Source organism: Scomber japonicus, chromosome 21 (assembly GCF_027409825.1).
Source record: "Scomber japonicus isolate fScoJap1 chromosome 21, fScoJap1.pri, whole genome shotgun sequence".
Taxonomy (NCBI): Eukaryota; Metazoa; Chordata; class Actinopteri; order Scombriformes; family Scombridae; genus Scomber; species Scomber japonicus.
The window spans coordinates 4,967,626-4,986,410 of record NC_070598.1 but is presented as its reverse complement, the minus strand read 5'-3'; the positions used below and the strand labels follow the sequence as shown (position 1 = coordinate 4,986,410).

The 18,785-nt window shown below is 42.4% G+C and overlaps 1 protein-coding gene across 1 annotated transcript in view; it reads right to left on the bottom strand.

Moving 5' to 3' along the window:
* pou6f2 (POU class 6 homeobox 2) overlaps positions 1 to 18,785 on the bottom strand; it is an 82,993-nt gene that overhangs the window by 54,706 nt on the left and 9,502 nt on the right. The window contains exons 2-4 of the mRNA XM_053342835.1: positions 11,445 to 11,542; positions 9,894 to 9,908; positions 5,821 to 6,040 (exon numbers count right to left, since the gene is read on the bottom strand). Of these exons, the coding sequence (XP_053198810.1) occupies positions 5,821 to 6,040; positions 9,894 to 9,908; positions 11,445 to 11,542 (333 nt within the window). The remainder of the gene's footprint in view (positions 1 to 5,820; positions 6,041 to 9,893; positions 9,909 to 11,444; positions 11,543 to 18,785) is intronic.

Sequence of the window (18,785 nt, the reverse complement as noted above, 5' to 3'; positions counted from 1 at the left end):
GTCTGCTCTCTCCCACTGCACCTTGTCTAATATTTCATTTACAACATTTCATAAGTTCATTTTCCCCTCACTGACCATGTAAATCACAAATCAATTTTCATTTAAAATGCTTGACTACAGATTGTTGCTGAAAGCTTCTGAATTGCGCCTCAGCAATACGCGGGCGGACCTTTAGCAAATCTTACGGAAACAATCTGGCTGGAAAAAAAAAAAAAAAAAAGGGAAAAAAGGAGGAGGAAGGAAAGGAGAAAGGACAAAAAGTGAGATGTAATTTCTGCAAAACAACTCTGGGCCAAGTGGTCAAGGCATTTACTGGAGGCATTTTTACAAGAGTGGAAATATCATGAAAACAATACAGTTGGAACAGGACAGGAGCTATTATGCATTGTTATTTATATCAGATTCAATACTCTCCCCTCATTTAATGAAGGACTCAGACTTGTGATTGACTGACCTACCTGCAGGAACAATAAGCTCATTACGTTATAATGAAAAGATTAACTCTATTATTATGTTGCATGCTTTAATCGATACATGCAACAACCTTAAATACTGAATATATAATCCAATATATCAGTGTGAAGGAGATTTAAATCTACTGACATCATCTCAGTTAGGGTTTTATGACAAAATAACTGCAGAACTTATAATATTTTACCATGTTAAACACAGCATATTTCATATTTAAAAACTTAATTACACCAGGGAGCAGTTAAGCTGATGTAGCTCAGGAGCTTTGGGACTAAAAGGGAGAAAAAAAGCAGCTACATTAAAATTAAATAACATTGCATGTCCCTAATTATTCATGTAATTGGAAGCTAATTTGGAAAATCTGTCATGTTGAAATTCAGACTCTCTTCTCTTGTGCTGCACAGTGCTTTATAGCCAAATGCACTATAAATAAATATATTAGAGTGTGTGTGCATACACTGTGCAGACTGACACAGTGTTTAGTGCACACACACACACTGTCTTGTAGTCTGTGTGTTTATGGCAGGAGGGTTTTGCAAAAAAGTGTTTACCAGTGAGGGCAGATGTCAGGGCTTTGCTGTGGAGGAGCAGACACAGCCACATCTGATTAACAATATTATTGTCTCCTCCTCCTCCTCCTCCTCCTCCTCCTCCTCCACACAGCCATAAAGACTCAACCCATCCCTCCCTCTCTCTCTTCCTCTCTCTCTCTCTCTCTCTCCTTCCATTTCTTTTCCTTTCTTTCTATTTCAGGCTCTGGCAGTGTGCTGTCCTGTGGCATGGCTGAGCCAGAGTGACACTGCCACCATCCACAGAAACAAACAAAAAAACAAAAAACCCAAAACAACACGAGTCAAGAGCTAGAAGGTAAAAAAAACCAAAAAAAACCCCAAACAGCGCTACAACATCTTACGAGGCAGAAAACATGAAAATATCAGGGGATACATATATTTAAAAAAAAACAACGAAACACATGCTACATTCAAATTATAATGTTTTTTTTTGAGCAATTATTAAATATATGTAACTTGAATTCAGAACAAATCATTAGCATGTCTGCAACAAGTGAAACACCGCAGGGGGGGGGGGGGGATTTACTTACGTCTCAGCTTCAAAAAAAAAAAAAAAAAAAAAAAAAGACATCAGAGTATAAATCATGAGTCTCGAGGGAGTTTTTTTTTTTCTGTGTGTGCATACGTGCATGTACAGTAAAGCTGCGCCTGAGCCCCAGTGTAAAATTTCCTGTGTTTGATTCTAACCCTCTCATCGCTCCCCTCTTCTGTACATTTTGATTGGTGATTTTCTTCCCTTCTTTTTCCTCGTCTGCTGCTAGACTGTCACAAAAAGGCAAGTAACCCTGCGACGTTTCCAAGCTGCTTATTGAAGATAAACAATAAACTACTGGCAGATATCAATGGCAGAGATGAGAACCTGGGTGCCATTTCTGCTGGGACTGCCTGGGCGAAACACTGCCTCTGCTTGCACTTCATCTCCAGCAGCACCTCTCACTCTCAATTATTTGGCTGCTGTCACAACAAATCAATCAAATTACCGCTCCAGGACTGTGTGCAGCTGCTCCTATTGCACCGCTAGTTGCATTAGCTTTGAAATGTATGAGGTCTACATTTTATCACTGTTATTTATTTAATGCGTCTCTCTCTCTCTCTCTATTTCTCTCTCTTTCTCTCTCTCTCCCTTGCGAGTCATCTTTACAACCACGGCAAAGTTTAATCATTAAAGGCTGACGTGGAATACATACTTGCTGGAGAACACTTGGAATTAAACAGCGATAAGGGAGGACGGGGATGGGTTTGGCCTCTATTGTGTTAAGATGGCAGATGTTGATGGGAGGAAATATGGACTGCTTGCACCCAATCCCTCTTAATGTACTCTTCTATTGGCTCAGCGTGCACACAAACCAAAGCTTATTTATTTCCTTATCTAGAAAATGATTTCACAAATATACACACGAGACAAAAGAATCCCACAATGAGCAACTAGTGTGACTATAACGACCCCACCCCCCCTTTAAAAAAACAGGGCGCTTGAGATTGTCTCCGTAGCTACAGTAGTAGTATAATGTAATGGGTAAAAAGGATGTTTGAGGCATTCCCACAGCAGACAGCGAGTGGCCCGACACCGGTGAGCTAACCTCTTAAAGGAGCAGCAGTCAGCTGAGGCAGAAGAGATAGAGTCTGACATGTCTAACTAGTGTGGAAACATTTGCCCCCTCCCCCCCTTCCTCCGTTTGTAGCCCCTCCACAACACCCAGGAGCCCACCCTTTGGTGGTGTAATGAGCAGAGTGATTTCCCTAATTTGTATCATACCAACACCCGCGAAACCCTGCGAACGACACCGCTGAGCGTTTTCATCAAAACGGCAGACATGCCTTTGATTGGTACTGACACCGGGTCTCATTACTGCAGGTGAGTGGGATGCCGACCTTTATCAGGAAGCTTGAGTGCTGTTTTGTGTTTCCTGTGGATGAGTACAGAGGAACAATGCTCTCACCTAACCATTAGAACTCGGCTCTCTGATGTGATGCGCTGCCTGGCTTTCTGCTGAGAGCAAATAGGATGGGATATACTTATTAATATGAAAGAGCTCCAGTAAACTAGCTTCTTGCATTACCTTTGAGTGAGTCGCGGAGAAGAGGAGTAGACAGATGAGACTTTGTTCTGCTTCCTCTCATTGAGCATTACATGTACACTGCTTTGATACAACTAGTTTTACAAGTATGGTAATCATGCTTTGCTTGTTATAAAATCATGTGAAATGAAAACCTATTAAAAATGCAGCAGAAAGTTAACATCATACCTAACAAAATAAAATAAAAAGTGGATTTTTTTGTCTGCAGCAGTCGTGCATACTTATATTTAAAAAAAGAGAAAATCATGTTTTTTTCATTATTTATATGATTTTTCTTCTCATACGAGCCGTCATATTTACAGACCTCTAGCATGACCCAACCTAGTTTTTGCCTCTGTGAAGTCAGCTAGAATTGTGTGCACTCTGTCACAAAAGATAACTTTCTCCCTTGTTTAGTTTCATTGGGAATTTGTTTTTACTGCATGTTTGCAGGCATAAATCATTCTGACAAATAACCAGTTACACTGGTGCCTGTGTTTACTGAGTCTGCCACAAGATGCTGCTCAGTTTTATTTAAGCAACCGCTCCAACTTTATAGCACAACCCCATTACAGTGATAGTTATTCATCACAGTCTGTGAGAGCCGCCCTCCTAAAGCTCACAGCGGTCCAGCCGGCTCGCTCCTGTCTACACTCATTCTTAGAGAGCTGCTATGATTAGTATGATCAACAAACAGGATCAAAGATGCTGATGTTGACAGTGTTTGTTCTAATTATGTCTTCCAATGTATTTTCAGTCATTGAAGCTGAATAAGAAAACATATGAAATGCACATGTTGACATGCACAATCTGCAGTGAGAAGCCTCGTGCTGATCTAATATAACTCAATAAATACTGTATTCTTACAAAGGTCTGAAAAAAAGTCTGAAGATTAAAATACCACAAACATCATAGCTCTCATGTTAAGTATACTATTCCTTCAACCTCAAACACCCGTTCCCCAAGACAAACAGCCTTATTAGTTGGTCATTAGCCGCCTCATTACATTTAAATACAGCCATTGGCTGGGCTCCTCCTGGAGTCTCATTACTGTGCCTCACAGTTGTCTTGTGTCTGATCTGACGCTAATTAGCTAGCAGCATGAGGGCTGTAAAGCACACTTGCTCCTGAGGTCGTGAAATGATCTGACTGCTCCCTGGCGACAGCACGGTGCTGTATTATATGTGTGATTAATCAGGCCTGGAGACCCGGAGGGGCTGGGAGGGGAAGCGGGGGGGGGGGGGGACACAGGGGCAGAGGCCAGAGTTGCAGTTGTCTGACAGAGGTGCTGTGCCAGCAGGCCTCATTCAGCGGAGCTGTGATGAACTCAGACAGGGGAGAGTGGAGGAGCGCCACGTGGCCAGAGGGCCCTGGACACAGTCAAGACATTTAGCTTCACTCGTGACTTGTGTCACTTTCTCTCCACGGAGGTCCCTTCAATGCATCCCCTTCAGATAAGAGGACGTGCGAACAGGCAGTCTGTCAGTCCACACGCTTAAAAAAAGATCTGCCACAGAGGCATTTCTACACAACAGTTTTTTTTCCCTCTGTATCTCATGGATGGGGAATTTTATCAGGACATTGAATTCCAGACTGTCTGTTGGCTTGTTTGGCAGTGGACAATAAGGATGACTGAGAGGTGTTTGTTTTGGCATTCTGACACCCTGACAATGTGTTTGTCGATCAGTTCATCAGATCACTGAAGCCTCTGGGTTGTCCCTCACGCACCGCGAGGAAGATCTGTTGAAGTGTGAGTCAGACGGGCCTGCTGGGCCCATTATCGTCCACTACTGACGGATACACTGAAGGACTTCACTGGATAGATGCAGGTTTATTAAAAGCTCTGCCCACAGCGATGGCTGCTGTTATTTATGCATGTTTGTGTCCATTAGGCTTCTACCTCCACATTTCCTCACTCAGGGCATCTGTCCATCCATTTCCCCACATGAAGGGAGGCTTCCCTGCACTTTGTGCTGCACTGGCATTATTGTAATCTCCACCCTAAAAACACACTGCTTTACATGTAGCCTGGCATCTTTTTACATTAGTGCTGCTCTCTCATCTAAGATTCATGACTGACGGTTTCCCCATCCATCCCTCAACCTAATGGTATAAAAGAGACAATGTTTTAAACATTAAAATGAAAACCATTTACAACTATGATCAAAAGAGAACACTTGGGCATTAAAGTTTTAAAGGCAGAGATAAGTACAGCCATGTGGATAGACAGATGAGGTGGAAAATAGATAAAAAAGTGAAGTACAGTGCACTCTTATGCACAGGAAAGAGGCATAAAGTGCTTTTGCGCTGCACTGCAAAACGTTGACCTGTAATTAATATGGTTGTTCCTCTGGGCAAGTTGAGGATAGCGGCTTTTTAGGATACAAATCCCTGAAGGATTCTTACCTGCTCAGGAGCTTTGTAAAGCATTTCTACCGGAGAAAAAACAAAAAACTCTTCCATGTAATACAATAAACGTATAGCAAACTCTTGCCGAGAGCAATATTTGGTGTATTCGTAACTAATAGCAGCAGAAGTAGTGTTTGTTTTGTAATGATTGTGATGTTTTTTAGAACATCCATCAGCTTCCGAGTGCATCCGCTTCTCCACTTTCTACTTCATGCACTTTTTTTTTTTGTAACACTGCACCGGTGCATCATGTTACCCGTTATGTTTTTTGTTGGAGTATTTTTCTACATTGCCCTCTTTCTCTTTCTTACCTTGCAGGTTCTGGAGGGGGAGCGTCATGATGCCCCCTGCAGTAGCAGCAGCCACCAGGCTCTGGAGGTTGGCCGTGGGCAGGGAGAGGACCAGGCCCTGCTGCCCACCCAGATGTCCGCCTGCGTTAAAGGGGATGAGGATGGGCTGGTTCATACCCGGCGCCGCCCCTGACATCACGCCACCTACAGCGTTGGCCAGCTGCTGGGCCACCAGGAGAGACTGTGGGAGACACACGTGCACAGACAAAAACACAGATACAAACACACACACATGCACAGTTATTACAATATTCAGTATAATCACACATGGCTACTTTTAATTTAATCAAAAATGAGGTCATCTTTATGCACTGACCACTTTATTTATATTTAGAGTCCAAAATGTGTTTCTTTTATATTTTAATGTTTGAGAAGTAATGGATTACAGTTACATCTTTATATATTTACAATACAGGATCATTACCACTAAATACACACTTACTGTATATATTAAACTTGTGTATAGAGTTGGGTGATATGTTTGATATTATAATGACAATATGTTTTCCAGTAGCAACATATGTGCATCATAATTTGACATATGCATGAAAAATCATAAACTGAGTCCCATTTTTAAGCATCAAATTAAACCAAACTCTTTGCATGTGTTAAATAAAGACATCAATAACTAGTTTTCTTATTTTTTTAATAACAGAAAGTCTTGTATGTGCTGTAGAATATGTGCTTTACTGTAAAACTCAGTGTAAGGGAATCACATTAAACCGATTAATACTCTATTTCTCACTGAATTGAGACACACACACACACACACACACACACACACACACACACACACAATAAAGCAGATGTCACCGAAGTGCCTGTGTCATTAATCAATGTGTTCTGATGAAGTTGTTTTGCAGCTGAATTCAGTGCTTTGCTGTGTCACAGACGTTCAGTCAAAACACACACTGACAGAGATCAAATCCAAATCTTTACAAAAAAAAAAAAACCAGAGCAAAGATTTGTTCTTTCACAGAGATGCAGAGTGATTTATGTTTCATCGCACTGAACAAATCCCTGGTACCACAGAAATGTGTCTGAAACTGAAACACACAGTGCTTTTCGGAGGGGAAGGAAGGAAGGGGGTGGGGGTGGGGGGGGGAGTAAAGGAGGGGAGGGTAGGGGTGAAAAAAAAAAAAAAAAGTGGCAATACTTTACTCTTTTGATGAGGGATATAACACATCACTCTTGTCTCGTTCATGTATCCATTCATTCATATTAGTTAAAGTGGAATCGGTGCAGTCATACCCATAGAGGGAAAAAGATATGTTATCAAAAGTATCGCTCCGAGATATTTTGCACAGTAGAGGAATCTCTTCAAATGTATTTTCCGAGGAAGTGGGTTCGGAAATACACCGACACATTTTGTCATTGAGAGCTTTGAGAGTGTGTGTGTGTGTGTGGGGGGGGGGTGGGGGGGGACTGTTTGTAACCGTGGCTGAAATCTCCATGAATACACAGCGAACGACATCTTAAATTTCATTCACTCTGATAAAAACCTTTTTGGAAATTATGTCAGCGTTTGAGCATGTCAAACTGGATTTACGCTGGGGAGGAAGTAGGGGGGGGGGGGGGGGGGGGGGGGGGAGAGACGGGAGATGCTGCAAAAATCTGACGAAATTATCCTTTAAAAACATAAAAAATTGAATTGTTTGAAATAAAAAATCAAGGAGGGAGAAAAAAAAAAGGGTGCGCTGTCAGTTCTGGTTGTGTCCGCAGTAAAGCAGCCTTTAGACATCGCTAAGGTAAGCCTGGCTGCGCTGTGTTGACTCCTCCACTGTGACTTAAGTTCACAAGCCTTTAACTTCAATTGTCAGCTATCTGCTTCTGTTTTGCATGGTGTGTCTGCAGCTTGCACAGGATGCAGAGCGGGCTGACTGGTGCGAAGAGCCCACCATACTCCAAAGCCCCGGTGCTCCTAGGTGACAGGCGTGTCACTGTGATAACCCTGCGCCGTGCAGAACGCCTGCGCCCGCTCCGACATACATGCGATCACAGTTTAAAAAAGAAGCACGAGGTCACATGGGTTTAAAGCCAACGACGAAGAAGACGACGACGGAGGAGGCACACAGGGGAGAGAGAAATATCTGCACACCCCCTGAAAGACAAACGAATACCTTGTTTGTGTTTCTAAGCTGTTAAAAAAGAAAAAAAGTGGAGGAGAGGTGATTGGTGCTGGCAGGAGTAATCACACACATGCACTGTATAGGATTCCTTCTTGCTCAACATTTGCTTTGATACGCGACACCAACGCATAACAAATGACAATATCTGACGCTTCTGAGAGCATTCAGAATGACACTTGCCATTAACTTTAAAAAGCAAAAAAAAAAAAAAAAAAGATGAATTAATAATTCGGGAGCTCAAAGAATCCTCAAAGGACAATAACAAAAGGCGACCCGTTTGTTAGGCTGCTGGTGACATGTTTAATCTTGCATTTTAAAACTCGACTAATCTCAAAAATCGAAAGCGGCGCATAATCAAAGACGCTCTTTGAACATTTCATCTGCGAGTCAAACAAAATGAGATTTGCCAGGACTTGACAGCGAAAAAAGACAGCCTCAGCATAGAAAGGGAATAACATTAAAAGACAATTCTACAATTATCAGATGTATCACTGATTTATTTATCATTACAGGCAGCTTTTTCTTTCTTTTTTTTTTCTTATGTTGAAGGAGAAGCCAGATGTTAAGCACACAGTCAGCTGACAGACAAGAAAGAAAGAGAGAGAGACAGAGAGAGAGAGAGAGAGAGAGAGAGAGAGAGAGAGAGAGAAGAGAGAGAGAGAGAGAGAGAGAGAGAGAGAGAGAGAGAGAGAGAGAGAGAGAGAGTTTGGAGTTTGCAGTTTAGGAGTTTTCTTGCTCTTTAGGCTGTTTGTTGTGCCAGTTAAAGAGCGATTAACATCTTCATCATCCGGGTTGAGAACACCGTACATGCATGCATCCGTAATCTGAGATAAGGATAAATTTAGCGTGAATGTAATTAGCTCGACTTTGCAGCCACACAATAAAGTCTCCTTCTTTTTTTTGGGTTTTTTTTGGAGCTACGACGATCCCCAGCATCACTCATCGAGAGTTACAGCAGCAGTTCACCTTCTTGCCTTTTTTCTCCCCTCTCTCTCTCTCCCTCTCTTTCTCTCTCTCTCTCTTTCTCTGCGTAGGTGCCGTTGGAAAGCTGCTGCACGGCGCTTGGCAGGCCTGACAGCTGAGTGTTGAGAAGTGGTCTCCTAGGGGCCACACAGACTCACACAGACTGGGTGTGTGTTGAGGAGATGGGCAGGGGAAGAGAGAGGGAAAGCAGCAGCCCCACACTCAGGACTTTGGATGCAGTAGCCTTGCCTCTCTCTCTCTCTCTCTCTCTCTCCACCCTGCCCATCAGCGGGGGGAGAACAGGCCCCTTCTATCTGCTTGGCAGCTCTGGCACTGAGAAATTGCCCATAATCACCCAGATAGCAGACTTTTGTCATCCTAACTGTGAGCGGGGAAACAGAAGGAAGGTGGATTCATGTTGGGTAAACTACCATCGGATAATGGTTGTTCGAACAATATCCGGCTCTGGAGCGAGAATCTATCAAAACATATTGATCCTGGAACAAGAGAATTGGGTATGGCATGTGGAGCGCCTTTGTTTCTGAAAAGTGTTAGCTTCACAGAGACTGTACTGACAGCATTAATATATTAGATGGTGACTGTTGAGAGCCGCCTGCTGAGGCTTAGACTCTTAACTGCCGCCTGCCTGAGATACTTTCCTCTCTTTTTTTCTTTTCTTTTCCCCTTTTTTTTTGGTGTTTATTTCTTATCTATTACCAGAACAGAACAGTGGCTTTGACCAGTGTGGGTATCCGTTATCAGAAAAGTGGTTTTAATTAAGATCATCCTTTATTTCCATCCGCGGCAGATTGACTCTCTCACACACACACAGGGGAGGAGCAGAAGGGAGGGGTGGGGGGGGGGGGGATTTCTTACCCCTAAATTGAACGTCTCTCCCCCTCTCTCATGTTTCCTCTTTTGTTTATCCTGATGAGGATTGACTGTCACTGAGTAACACTGAGGGCAGAGGGAGAATGGCCTTATTAAAGAGGGTGGAGGAAACCTGATGCTGATGCTCTGATGCTGTGCCTGTGTGTGTGTGTATGTGTGTGTGTGTGTGTGTGTGTGTGTGTGTTGAGCGGTGGGTGACATTGAGCAGCACTAATGAGATAGATGTTCATTAAACATCGCCGAGCCACCCAGGCCAATAAATCCAATCAGATAGGACAATGCCTGATTGAGCTATTAACACGGCTGCAGGCTCCAGCTCCCTGCTCCCCTGCTTGTTTTGACAAGGCCTGTATTGTCAGCTCGTTAGCGCCGCGTCTTAATTAGAGGATGATGACGCGTGATGACAAAATACGCTCACGACTTTAGCTTGAAACGATAGCATTTAGCATTAGCTTTATATTTTAAACTGAGCGAGGCGGTTTCATTTTAAGTGTCATTATGCGTGATCACAAGCCTTAACTGCCTGTCGATTCTTTGAAATGACTCTCTCAGTACACACACACACACACACACACACACACACACACACACACACACACACACACACACACAAAGAGCAGCGTGTCTAGGAGCAGAGAGATAAATAGAGAGGTACACCACACTCTTTTTGCATTGAAGAGCCTCTTCTATTTTTTCTTTTGTCAGTGCGCTGTTGTTTTTTTATTTTATTCTCCTCGTGTGAACATTTGACTCCACGTCTTCAAAAGCCTCAATTCATGGATACTTATTGTGTGTGTGTGTGTGTGTGTGTGTGTGTGTGTGTGTGTGTGTGTGTGTGTGACACTTTTCATGCCACTTTTATGTAACTTATTATGTCATCTCGTGCACAATTGGCTTATTTGGGTGAGTTCATCAAAGCATTAACTCTTTATCGCAGGGGAAGTCAAATATACGGCCCGTGGGCCAGAACCGGCCCTCTAAAAGGTCCAATCTGGCCCACTGGATAACCTTAAGTAATTCCACTTTTTCTGCTGCTTCAGAAGTTTTTTCCCACTCTAACCAGATTATAATTCTCTGGAAAAAACAATGAATACATATCGTGGTCATATTTAAACAATTCATATCTTCAACATTGGTCAAAATGTTGTCAAAAAGAAGTTTCTGTGCACTGATTCTTCTTCAGACATGTCAGGCTGTTCATCTGTTTTGTGAATAGATGGTTTATTATAGTAAAGATATAATATATAAGCCCACTAGAGATCAAATTGGGCTGCATGGGGCCCCTGAACTGAAGATGAGTTTGAACCCTGCTTTATCTGGTGACCCATCCAAAATAGCCTCCCTATGCCTCTCTGTGAGGTTTTAGAACCATGTGGATCTTTATTAATAGACTTTTTGGAAAATGTTGCACCTTAGACTGGCGAGGAACCACACATGGTAACTTCACTGACTTCGATTTGCAACATAAAAAAGTCATGTACTGTAATATCCCTCCGATAACTCTCTAGTATTTCAATCAGTGCTCTATGAAGGCTTAAGATAATCCAGATGTTTTAAGTTTTCATGGGTTGAAGGGGTGAAGATCCTTTTTATCTCGCTCACCTGTGGACCCATTGGGTATCCGGGATGAGTCTGTCCCAGCTGACTCTGCTCAGAAGGACTGCTGCTGACGTCAGATTGGACCGAACCGTCACGAGCTCCTGAGAGAGCAGAGAGAAAAACACAGAGAGAGAGAGAAAGAGATAGTAAAAAGATGAGAACACAGACTATCCACGTAGATAAACACACAACACAAACCACACAGTGATATTACAACACAGGCGGCCGTACGGAGCGGAGGAGGGCAGTAGGGAAAGCAGGGAATTTGTATTTAAGTGCTTTATCAATAACCGCTGTAGCGCTGAATAAATTACCAACCAGCCGAGAGAGAGAGAGAGAGAGAGAGAGAGAGAGAGGCTCATTGATGGGGAGGGGATGATGTATACTGGCGGGTCCCCGATGGCCTAGATTACCGCTGAGAGATGGAGCTCCACCACAAACGCCGGGGCCATATTATTCAGCCATTTACATCACTGAGTATCACTCATCTAAAAAAACCCCGCTCCCCTCCCCTCTCGTTCCTGAGCCTGCAGCTACGAGACACAATTAGACCTGTTTGCTATGAGGGCAGAGTGGAGCAGAGCAGACAGGGACATGATAATAAGCTTGCTGATGGCTGCGGGGGGAGGATAAAAAAAAAAAAAAAAAAAAAAAGGACACCGACGATTGGATATCATATCAATCGCTATCTCGCTGGATCTCGGAGCAGTGCATGGAGAGAGTAAAGAGAGAGTGCGGACTGCTGTAAAAGGTCTGAAAGGCCGCTCTGACCGTCACCCTTTGACCTCCGATGATATTGAGGTCGAGTGACGCCCCGATGTTGACACGGAGGCTTGTGGAGTGCAAATCTCACAGGGAGAACTGTCAGAAAAATTAAATGTTTCATACATGCCTTTCACCAAAAATGACTGTCATGGAGAGAATAAAAATAGAGAATACAGTGTGTGACCCCATCTGAGTGAAAATCTCTTCATTTCATTATTTTGTGAGTATCTGTTTATGAGAGCAGAAAAACTACAAGTTAAAGGAGTTTTCACAATAAGAGCATGACCAAAAACTTAGTAGTATAGTGAGAGAAATATATTAGATACATGGAGAAATAAAAAGAGAGAATTTTTATAATTAAATCCCTTGTTGTAAGTTGTAAACAAGGCATTGATTTCGATGTAGAGACTTCAAAATAAAAGGGGGAGTTGACAGGCGGTTGTAGTGTGGATGTGATGTGTGATGTTTAGAAGATGATTGGCTTTTTGAATAAGTTGGTGAAGGTGAGGAGTGTATTAAAAGCAACTTGTTAATGGAGAGAATAAAAATAGAGAATACAGTGTGTGACCCCATCTGAGTGAAAACCAAAAGTTAAAGGAGTTTTCACAATAAGAGCATGACCAAAAACTTAATAGTATTGTGCAAGAGAGAGACATACTAGATACCTGGAGAAATAAAAAGAGAGAATGTGATTTTTTATATAATTAAATCCCTTGTTGTAAGTTGTTAAACATTGATTTCCATGACTTCAAAATAAAAGGGGGGGGGGGGGGGGTTGACAGCTTGTGATGTTTAGAAGATGATTGGCTTTTTGAATAAGTTGGTGAAGGTGAGGAGTGTACTAAAAACCAACTTGTTATAAACTATGTGATATTACCAAGCATGGACCCCTTTCCTGCTCTCTTACTGACAGCTTGTCAATACAAACGTGTTCTCTGCTGATTCATCTCACGTCTCGTTCGGGGGGGGGGGGGGGGCTCCAATGACAACTTCAGACCCTTTTCATTGACGTAAACTGACGTGCTTTTAAGAGATTAGCCTTAACTCGAGTTTTTATTTATTTTGGAGACATTTATCCTGTTATTAATTTTATTGTTTTTCCTTCTTTTCTCAGACTTTCTGTTTTTATATGTCAGCTCAGTCGTTGCTGATTATACAGAACTCACTTCTACAGACTGGAGAGTGCAGCTGACTCATATGTTACTTAGTGACACACAGCTGAGGTCTGATTCATTGCTTAACCCTCCTGTCGTCCTCCCGGGTCAAATTGACCCCAACGCTTTTGACTGTTCCTTCCTTCCTTCCTTACTCCTTTCTTTCTTTCCTTCCTTCCTTCCTTGCTCCCCTCTTTCTTTGCTCCCTGCTCCCTCCTCCTTCCATCCTTCCTTCCATCCTTCCTTCCCTCCCTCCTTACTCTTTTCTTTCTTTCTTTGCTTCCTTCCTTCCTTCCTCCTTTCCTTCTCTCCTAAATTCCTTCCTCCTTTCCTTCCCTCCCTCCTTACTTCTTTCTTTCCTTCCTTCCTTGCTCCCCTCTTTCTTTGCTCCCTCCTCCTTCCATCCTTCCTTGCTTCCATCCTTTCCTTCTCTCCTAAATTCCTTCCTTTCCTTCTCTCCTAAATTCCTTCCTCCTTTCCTTCCCTCCTTCCTCCTTCCCTCCTCCCTTCCTTCTCTCCTTACTTCCTTCCTCTTTTCCTCCTATCTCCTTTCCTTCCCCCCTTCCTCCTTCCCTCCCTTCTTTCCTTACTTCCTTCCTCTTTTCCTCCTTCCTTCTGTCCTTCCTTGACCTGAGGACAACAGTGTAAAACACACATCTGAACCTTGTGTGTGAGTTAATCATGAGTTTTAAATGTACTGCAGAGTGATAAGTAGACGTCATATGTGCTACAAGAAAGAAAAAAGGTAATGATTAAACTTCAACTTCTAGATTATGATGTGTTAACTCTGCTAATGAAAGTGCAGATGAATGCCTAAAAGTCCTATTATGCATAGTTATCGAGTCAAATTACAGGCTGACTATAATAAAACTGACTTATTCATTTAACAAAAATGCGATCATTAAAAAAAAAAAAAGAGAAAGAGAAAAAAGGTTATGTGCGATCTGTGATTGAATAAGTATGACTCCCTCTCTCAGCTCTCTCTCTAGTATAAAGTAGATTTGGTATTGAGAGTCAAGCTAACCGTGTGGAGATGTGTTTGAAGGCCAGGCGACCTTGTTAACCCAACACAACGATGGCAATGAATTAAGAAACATATAATCACATCTCCTCCGTAAGATCCAATTTCTTAAACGGAAAATATCGCGGCTTCTTTTTAAATGAAGAATAAAGCTCTGATGTATTGTGTCTTTTTTATTGGCGCATGAATAGAGTTTTTCTTTTTTAGTTGAACATACAGTACAGTACAGGGCATGCAGTGGTTTCCAGCTCCTTTAATAAAAAAAAGAAAAAAAAGAAAAGCTTCATACAAAAAAAAACTATTGAGTAGCCTTGCCAGCGAGATCTCATTGCCTGTCAAGTATATTTATGCATTACGTTTTAAACTCAGCTCCGCCAACTAAAATCATTTCATCTTTACATAAAATCCAAATAATTGGTGAATGGCATGACCTAACAAATGAACCTCAACCATTTGATGGTTGATGTGAAAGCCCAAGGGGGGAGAAAGCCTGCTTTTTCTTGCTGGTTTTTCTACCTCTGGCTGACTGGCTGACTGGCTGGGCCTACTTCTCCACCATGAAGGGTCCACATCCTCTCTCGCTTATCAACGTCACAAATGCACTGGATGTTATGACAAGCCGAGTCTCTTTTTTTCGCCAATTATTTCACCCATTATGGATCAAGTTGTGTGTGTGTGTGTGTGTGTGTACAGCCCTACCCCCCCCCCCCCCCCCAACCCCACCCCCTACCCCGCCTTGTGCATACAGTATCTAGGAATTAAGATCAACCTGAACACACAACAACAAACACTTTAAGAGTCCATATAAAGAAGTACAGCAGCATCATAAACTACTGTATGATTTTAAATTCATTTGGTGGTGGTGGTGGTGGTGGTGGTGGTGGGTGGGTGGGTGGGGTGGGGTGGGGGCTGGAAAGTAGATAATATGAGGCTGTGAATTCTTTCGCTTGGATTTCATTAGAAGTATTGTCTCCAAGCAGTTAATTCTCACTTTAGTCATTATTAAATTAATTTCTTTCCTTGCAGACTTGAAACAGCCTGATTTTCATTTACAAGCAACTCACCCCCCCCTTCCTCCCCCTCCCCCCCCCTCCTCCATCCTCTCCAAAAGGGAAATTTAGCCACACTTGGATAGCAATAATAAAACCCAGCAGTGCTACTGAGCAACTTTTATGTCAGCGAATTATCTAATTATCATCAGAACGCACTAAAGACAAAAGCCAATTATCTAAATTAAGACGCTCGACTTCTAATGAAGGAGCGAGAGACTCTATAACATCATCAATAAGCTTCAGACAGCGTGAGCCTCATGATTGCAGCAGTTAAGATATTGGTTGTGAATAATACATTTTATCTGATAAACAGTGCGGGAGACTCAACTGAATAACGATTGCTTGATGCCTTTCATTGCATCATTTCACAATAACTTAGAAAGCTTCATCCCCCTTTGCAAATATCCGTAACGTTAACACGTTTATGGCCGGGTGAGAGATCGATAATAAATAAATACACATGCACATCATTCCCCCGAAGGATTTGTGTAATTTCTTTAACTAAATTAAATAGCTGACAGGAGCGATACCCAGGGAGTCAATCTTCAATTCTTTTTATTACCACAATCTTTGTACATGTTTTTGTGTTTCTTTTCTTTTAGAAAAAATCTACTTATCCAATGTGAATGATTCTTAAATGGATTTCCAGATGGAGATTAATACAGAGGGGGGGGGGGGGGGGGGGGGGAATACCTCGATCAAAACCTTTACTAAAAAGAAAAAGAAGTCCTTTGATGCCGTGATTATACGCGGGTCACACAATGGATAAAATTGAATGAATGGATGTATTGAAGTGAGGAGAGATGAAAAGAAGAGGCCAAAAAAAAAAAAAAAGAAAAAAGAAAAAGAGAGAATGATGGAGCGACGCACATTCAACATAGTTTCACGTTTATCTGGGACGTTTGGAGCCACGTCTCTGATATTTTCGAATCTGCGGAGCACTTCTTTAATCGCTGTTGTAACAGAACAAGTGGCCTTAAATCACATCTTCATTCAGGATGACAAAACCCCCCCCCCCCCCACTCTTTATCCTCCACAGATCTACATCAAGGCATGGAGCATCGTGGCCTTGACTGAAAGTAAGAAGATGGGTTTAATTACATGAAACAATCCACCTATTTATCCAATACTTCTACTGACAGTTACCACATGGTTGAAGAATAAGAGAGAAATAGGTTTTATTATATATGGAAGTGAAATAGTTAGATTTATTATTACAGAACGAAGGGAACGAAAAATTTGATGTGGCTTATGTCATGAAAAGATTGCCAATATCCACCGCTATATAAATTCTCTCTCTCATTGATCAGCAAAGTGGCCACTGGAGAGTGACTTTCAATGCCACACAAGGCCTCTATGTGCTGTGTGTGTTTGTGTTGGTTGAGAGGGGGGGGGGGCTGGGGGTAGAGGGGGTTGGGGGGGGGTAAAGAGCTATATTTATATGACTTGATTCGGCCTGTCTTAATGCAGGGTGCCCCAAGGACTACACCACAAAACAATTAGCCTGGATTTCATAAAGCAATCAGCATGCCACCTTGTCTAATGCAACCGCTTCATACATTGACAGTCTGAATAAAATGGGTGTTATTGAAAGCTTTGTGTTCATGTTAGCTTTCGCCTCGGTGCATTTATGAATCAATTTTTGCCCATAAAAGAAGCTGTAACACTTAAGCTATTTTAGTGGAAATGCATTATGTAAGTTGTCAAATGTAGGAGAGAGGCCCCGGTAACGATTCAGGCTATTCAGAATGAACAAGCCAAGCCCCATTTTTATAATGGTCCTTTTGAAAAATGTCTGGCTGAGTGCATGTGTTTGCTATTAAGATGTTGTCAATCATTTTACCGCTGAAATCTAATCCATGTGAAATGATTTCGCAATGTGAAGTCAAAAAAAAGAAAAAAAAATAGAAAAAAGACGAAGAAGAAGAAGAAGAAGAAGAAGAAGGACTGAAGATTATTAAGTTAATCACATTCTTATCTGTTATAATGAATGGAGTGAATCGGAGGAGTGATAATTACAGTGCTGAAAAAAATAAAACAAAACAAAAAAAAAAAGCACGCCCATCGACAATATATGGCTGTCATCGTCAAATGTGAGCCGCCGAAGCGTTAAGGATGGGTCCAGAAGAAAAAAAAAAACACAACAATGCGAGGTTTAATTCCATCAATACGCAGCCAATTGTCCCAAATTGTTTGACCATTGATTTTGTTAATACCACTTGGAAAGCTGATGTAGCATTGGAGAGAGAAAGAGGGGGGAGAGAGGGGTAGAGAGAGAGGGGTGGGGAGAGGGTAGCATTTTTTCTATCAAAAGTAGCATGGAAGTAGAATAAAGTTCAAAGCCACACACACACATACACACACACTGCTGTCGCCTATATGTTAAGAGCACCACCTGTAATATGTGCAGCTTGTGGAGCTTTACAGCGATTTACTTAACTCCTTGTAGAATGCAAAGGATCCTAAAACCCACCTCTGATTTAGCTCAGTGTTTCATTACAGGCACCAAAGCTCTTAACAATAACACGGAGTATAATCTGCTGCCAATAACTCCAGGTGCTCTTAGTCAGATGGCTCCCTCTGGACCTGCAGGGGAGTAATACTCTGTTTAGAGGCTGGGGATGGGGATAGGGATGGGGATGGGGATGGAGAAGCTGCTGCTGGGAGGATAGGTCAATAGCGTTTTTTTCTTGGGGGGGGGGGCGGGGGGGGAAATCACCAGAGACTGACTTTTGAGTGGCTAGCCTGTAACACTATTAGCTACATTATGGCTAGGAGAGCTGTCATTTCCTTAATTAAGAGCCCACCTGCAAGGGGCAGGGGCAAGAGGAGAGAGAGAGAAGAGGCCACAGCAATCTCTCCCCTCCGAGGGCCTTCAACATTAAAGCTTGATTCCTCATCTCGGCAAGGGGGCGTAGAGAGAGAGAGAGAGAGAGATGGAGACAGAGAGAGAGAGGGAGAGAGGAGAGAAAGAGAAATCTAACTCATTCATTATTCTGGCACAAAGTGGAATTATGTGAGTTAAGGACTTACATACATAGGAGGGTGGTGCTGCTGGAGTGTGCCGAACAGAAAGGATTTTGCACCTCAGCAGTTCTGTGTCGACTGTGTCTGAGGTGATTGTTAAGCCACGAGCAGAGGGCGATGAGTAAGGGGAAGAAGGACAGATGGAGAGAGAGAGAGAAAGAAAGAGATAGAGAGAGAGAGAGAGAGAGAGAGAGAGAGGACATGGATGCGATGGGGGTAATACTGTAGATGTCTCTCTCTCTATTTGTTTTTAAATATAAACAACAGGAAATGGCAAACACTTCAGGGTTGTGAGGAGAAGAAGAAGAAGAAGAAGAAAGATTGT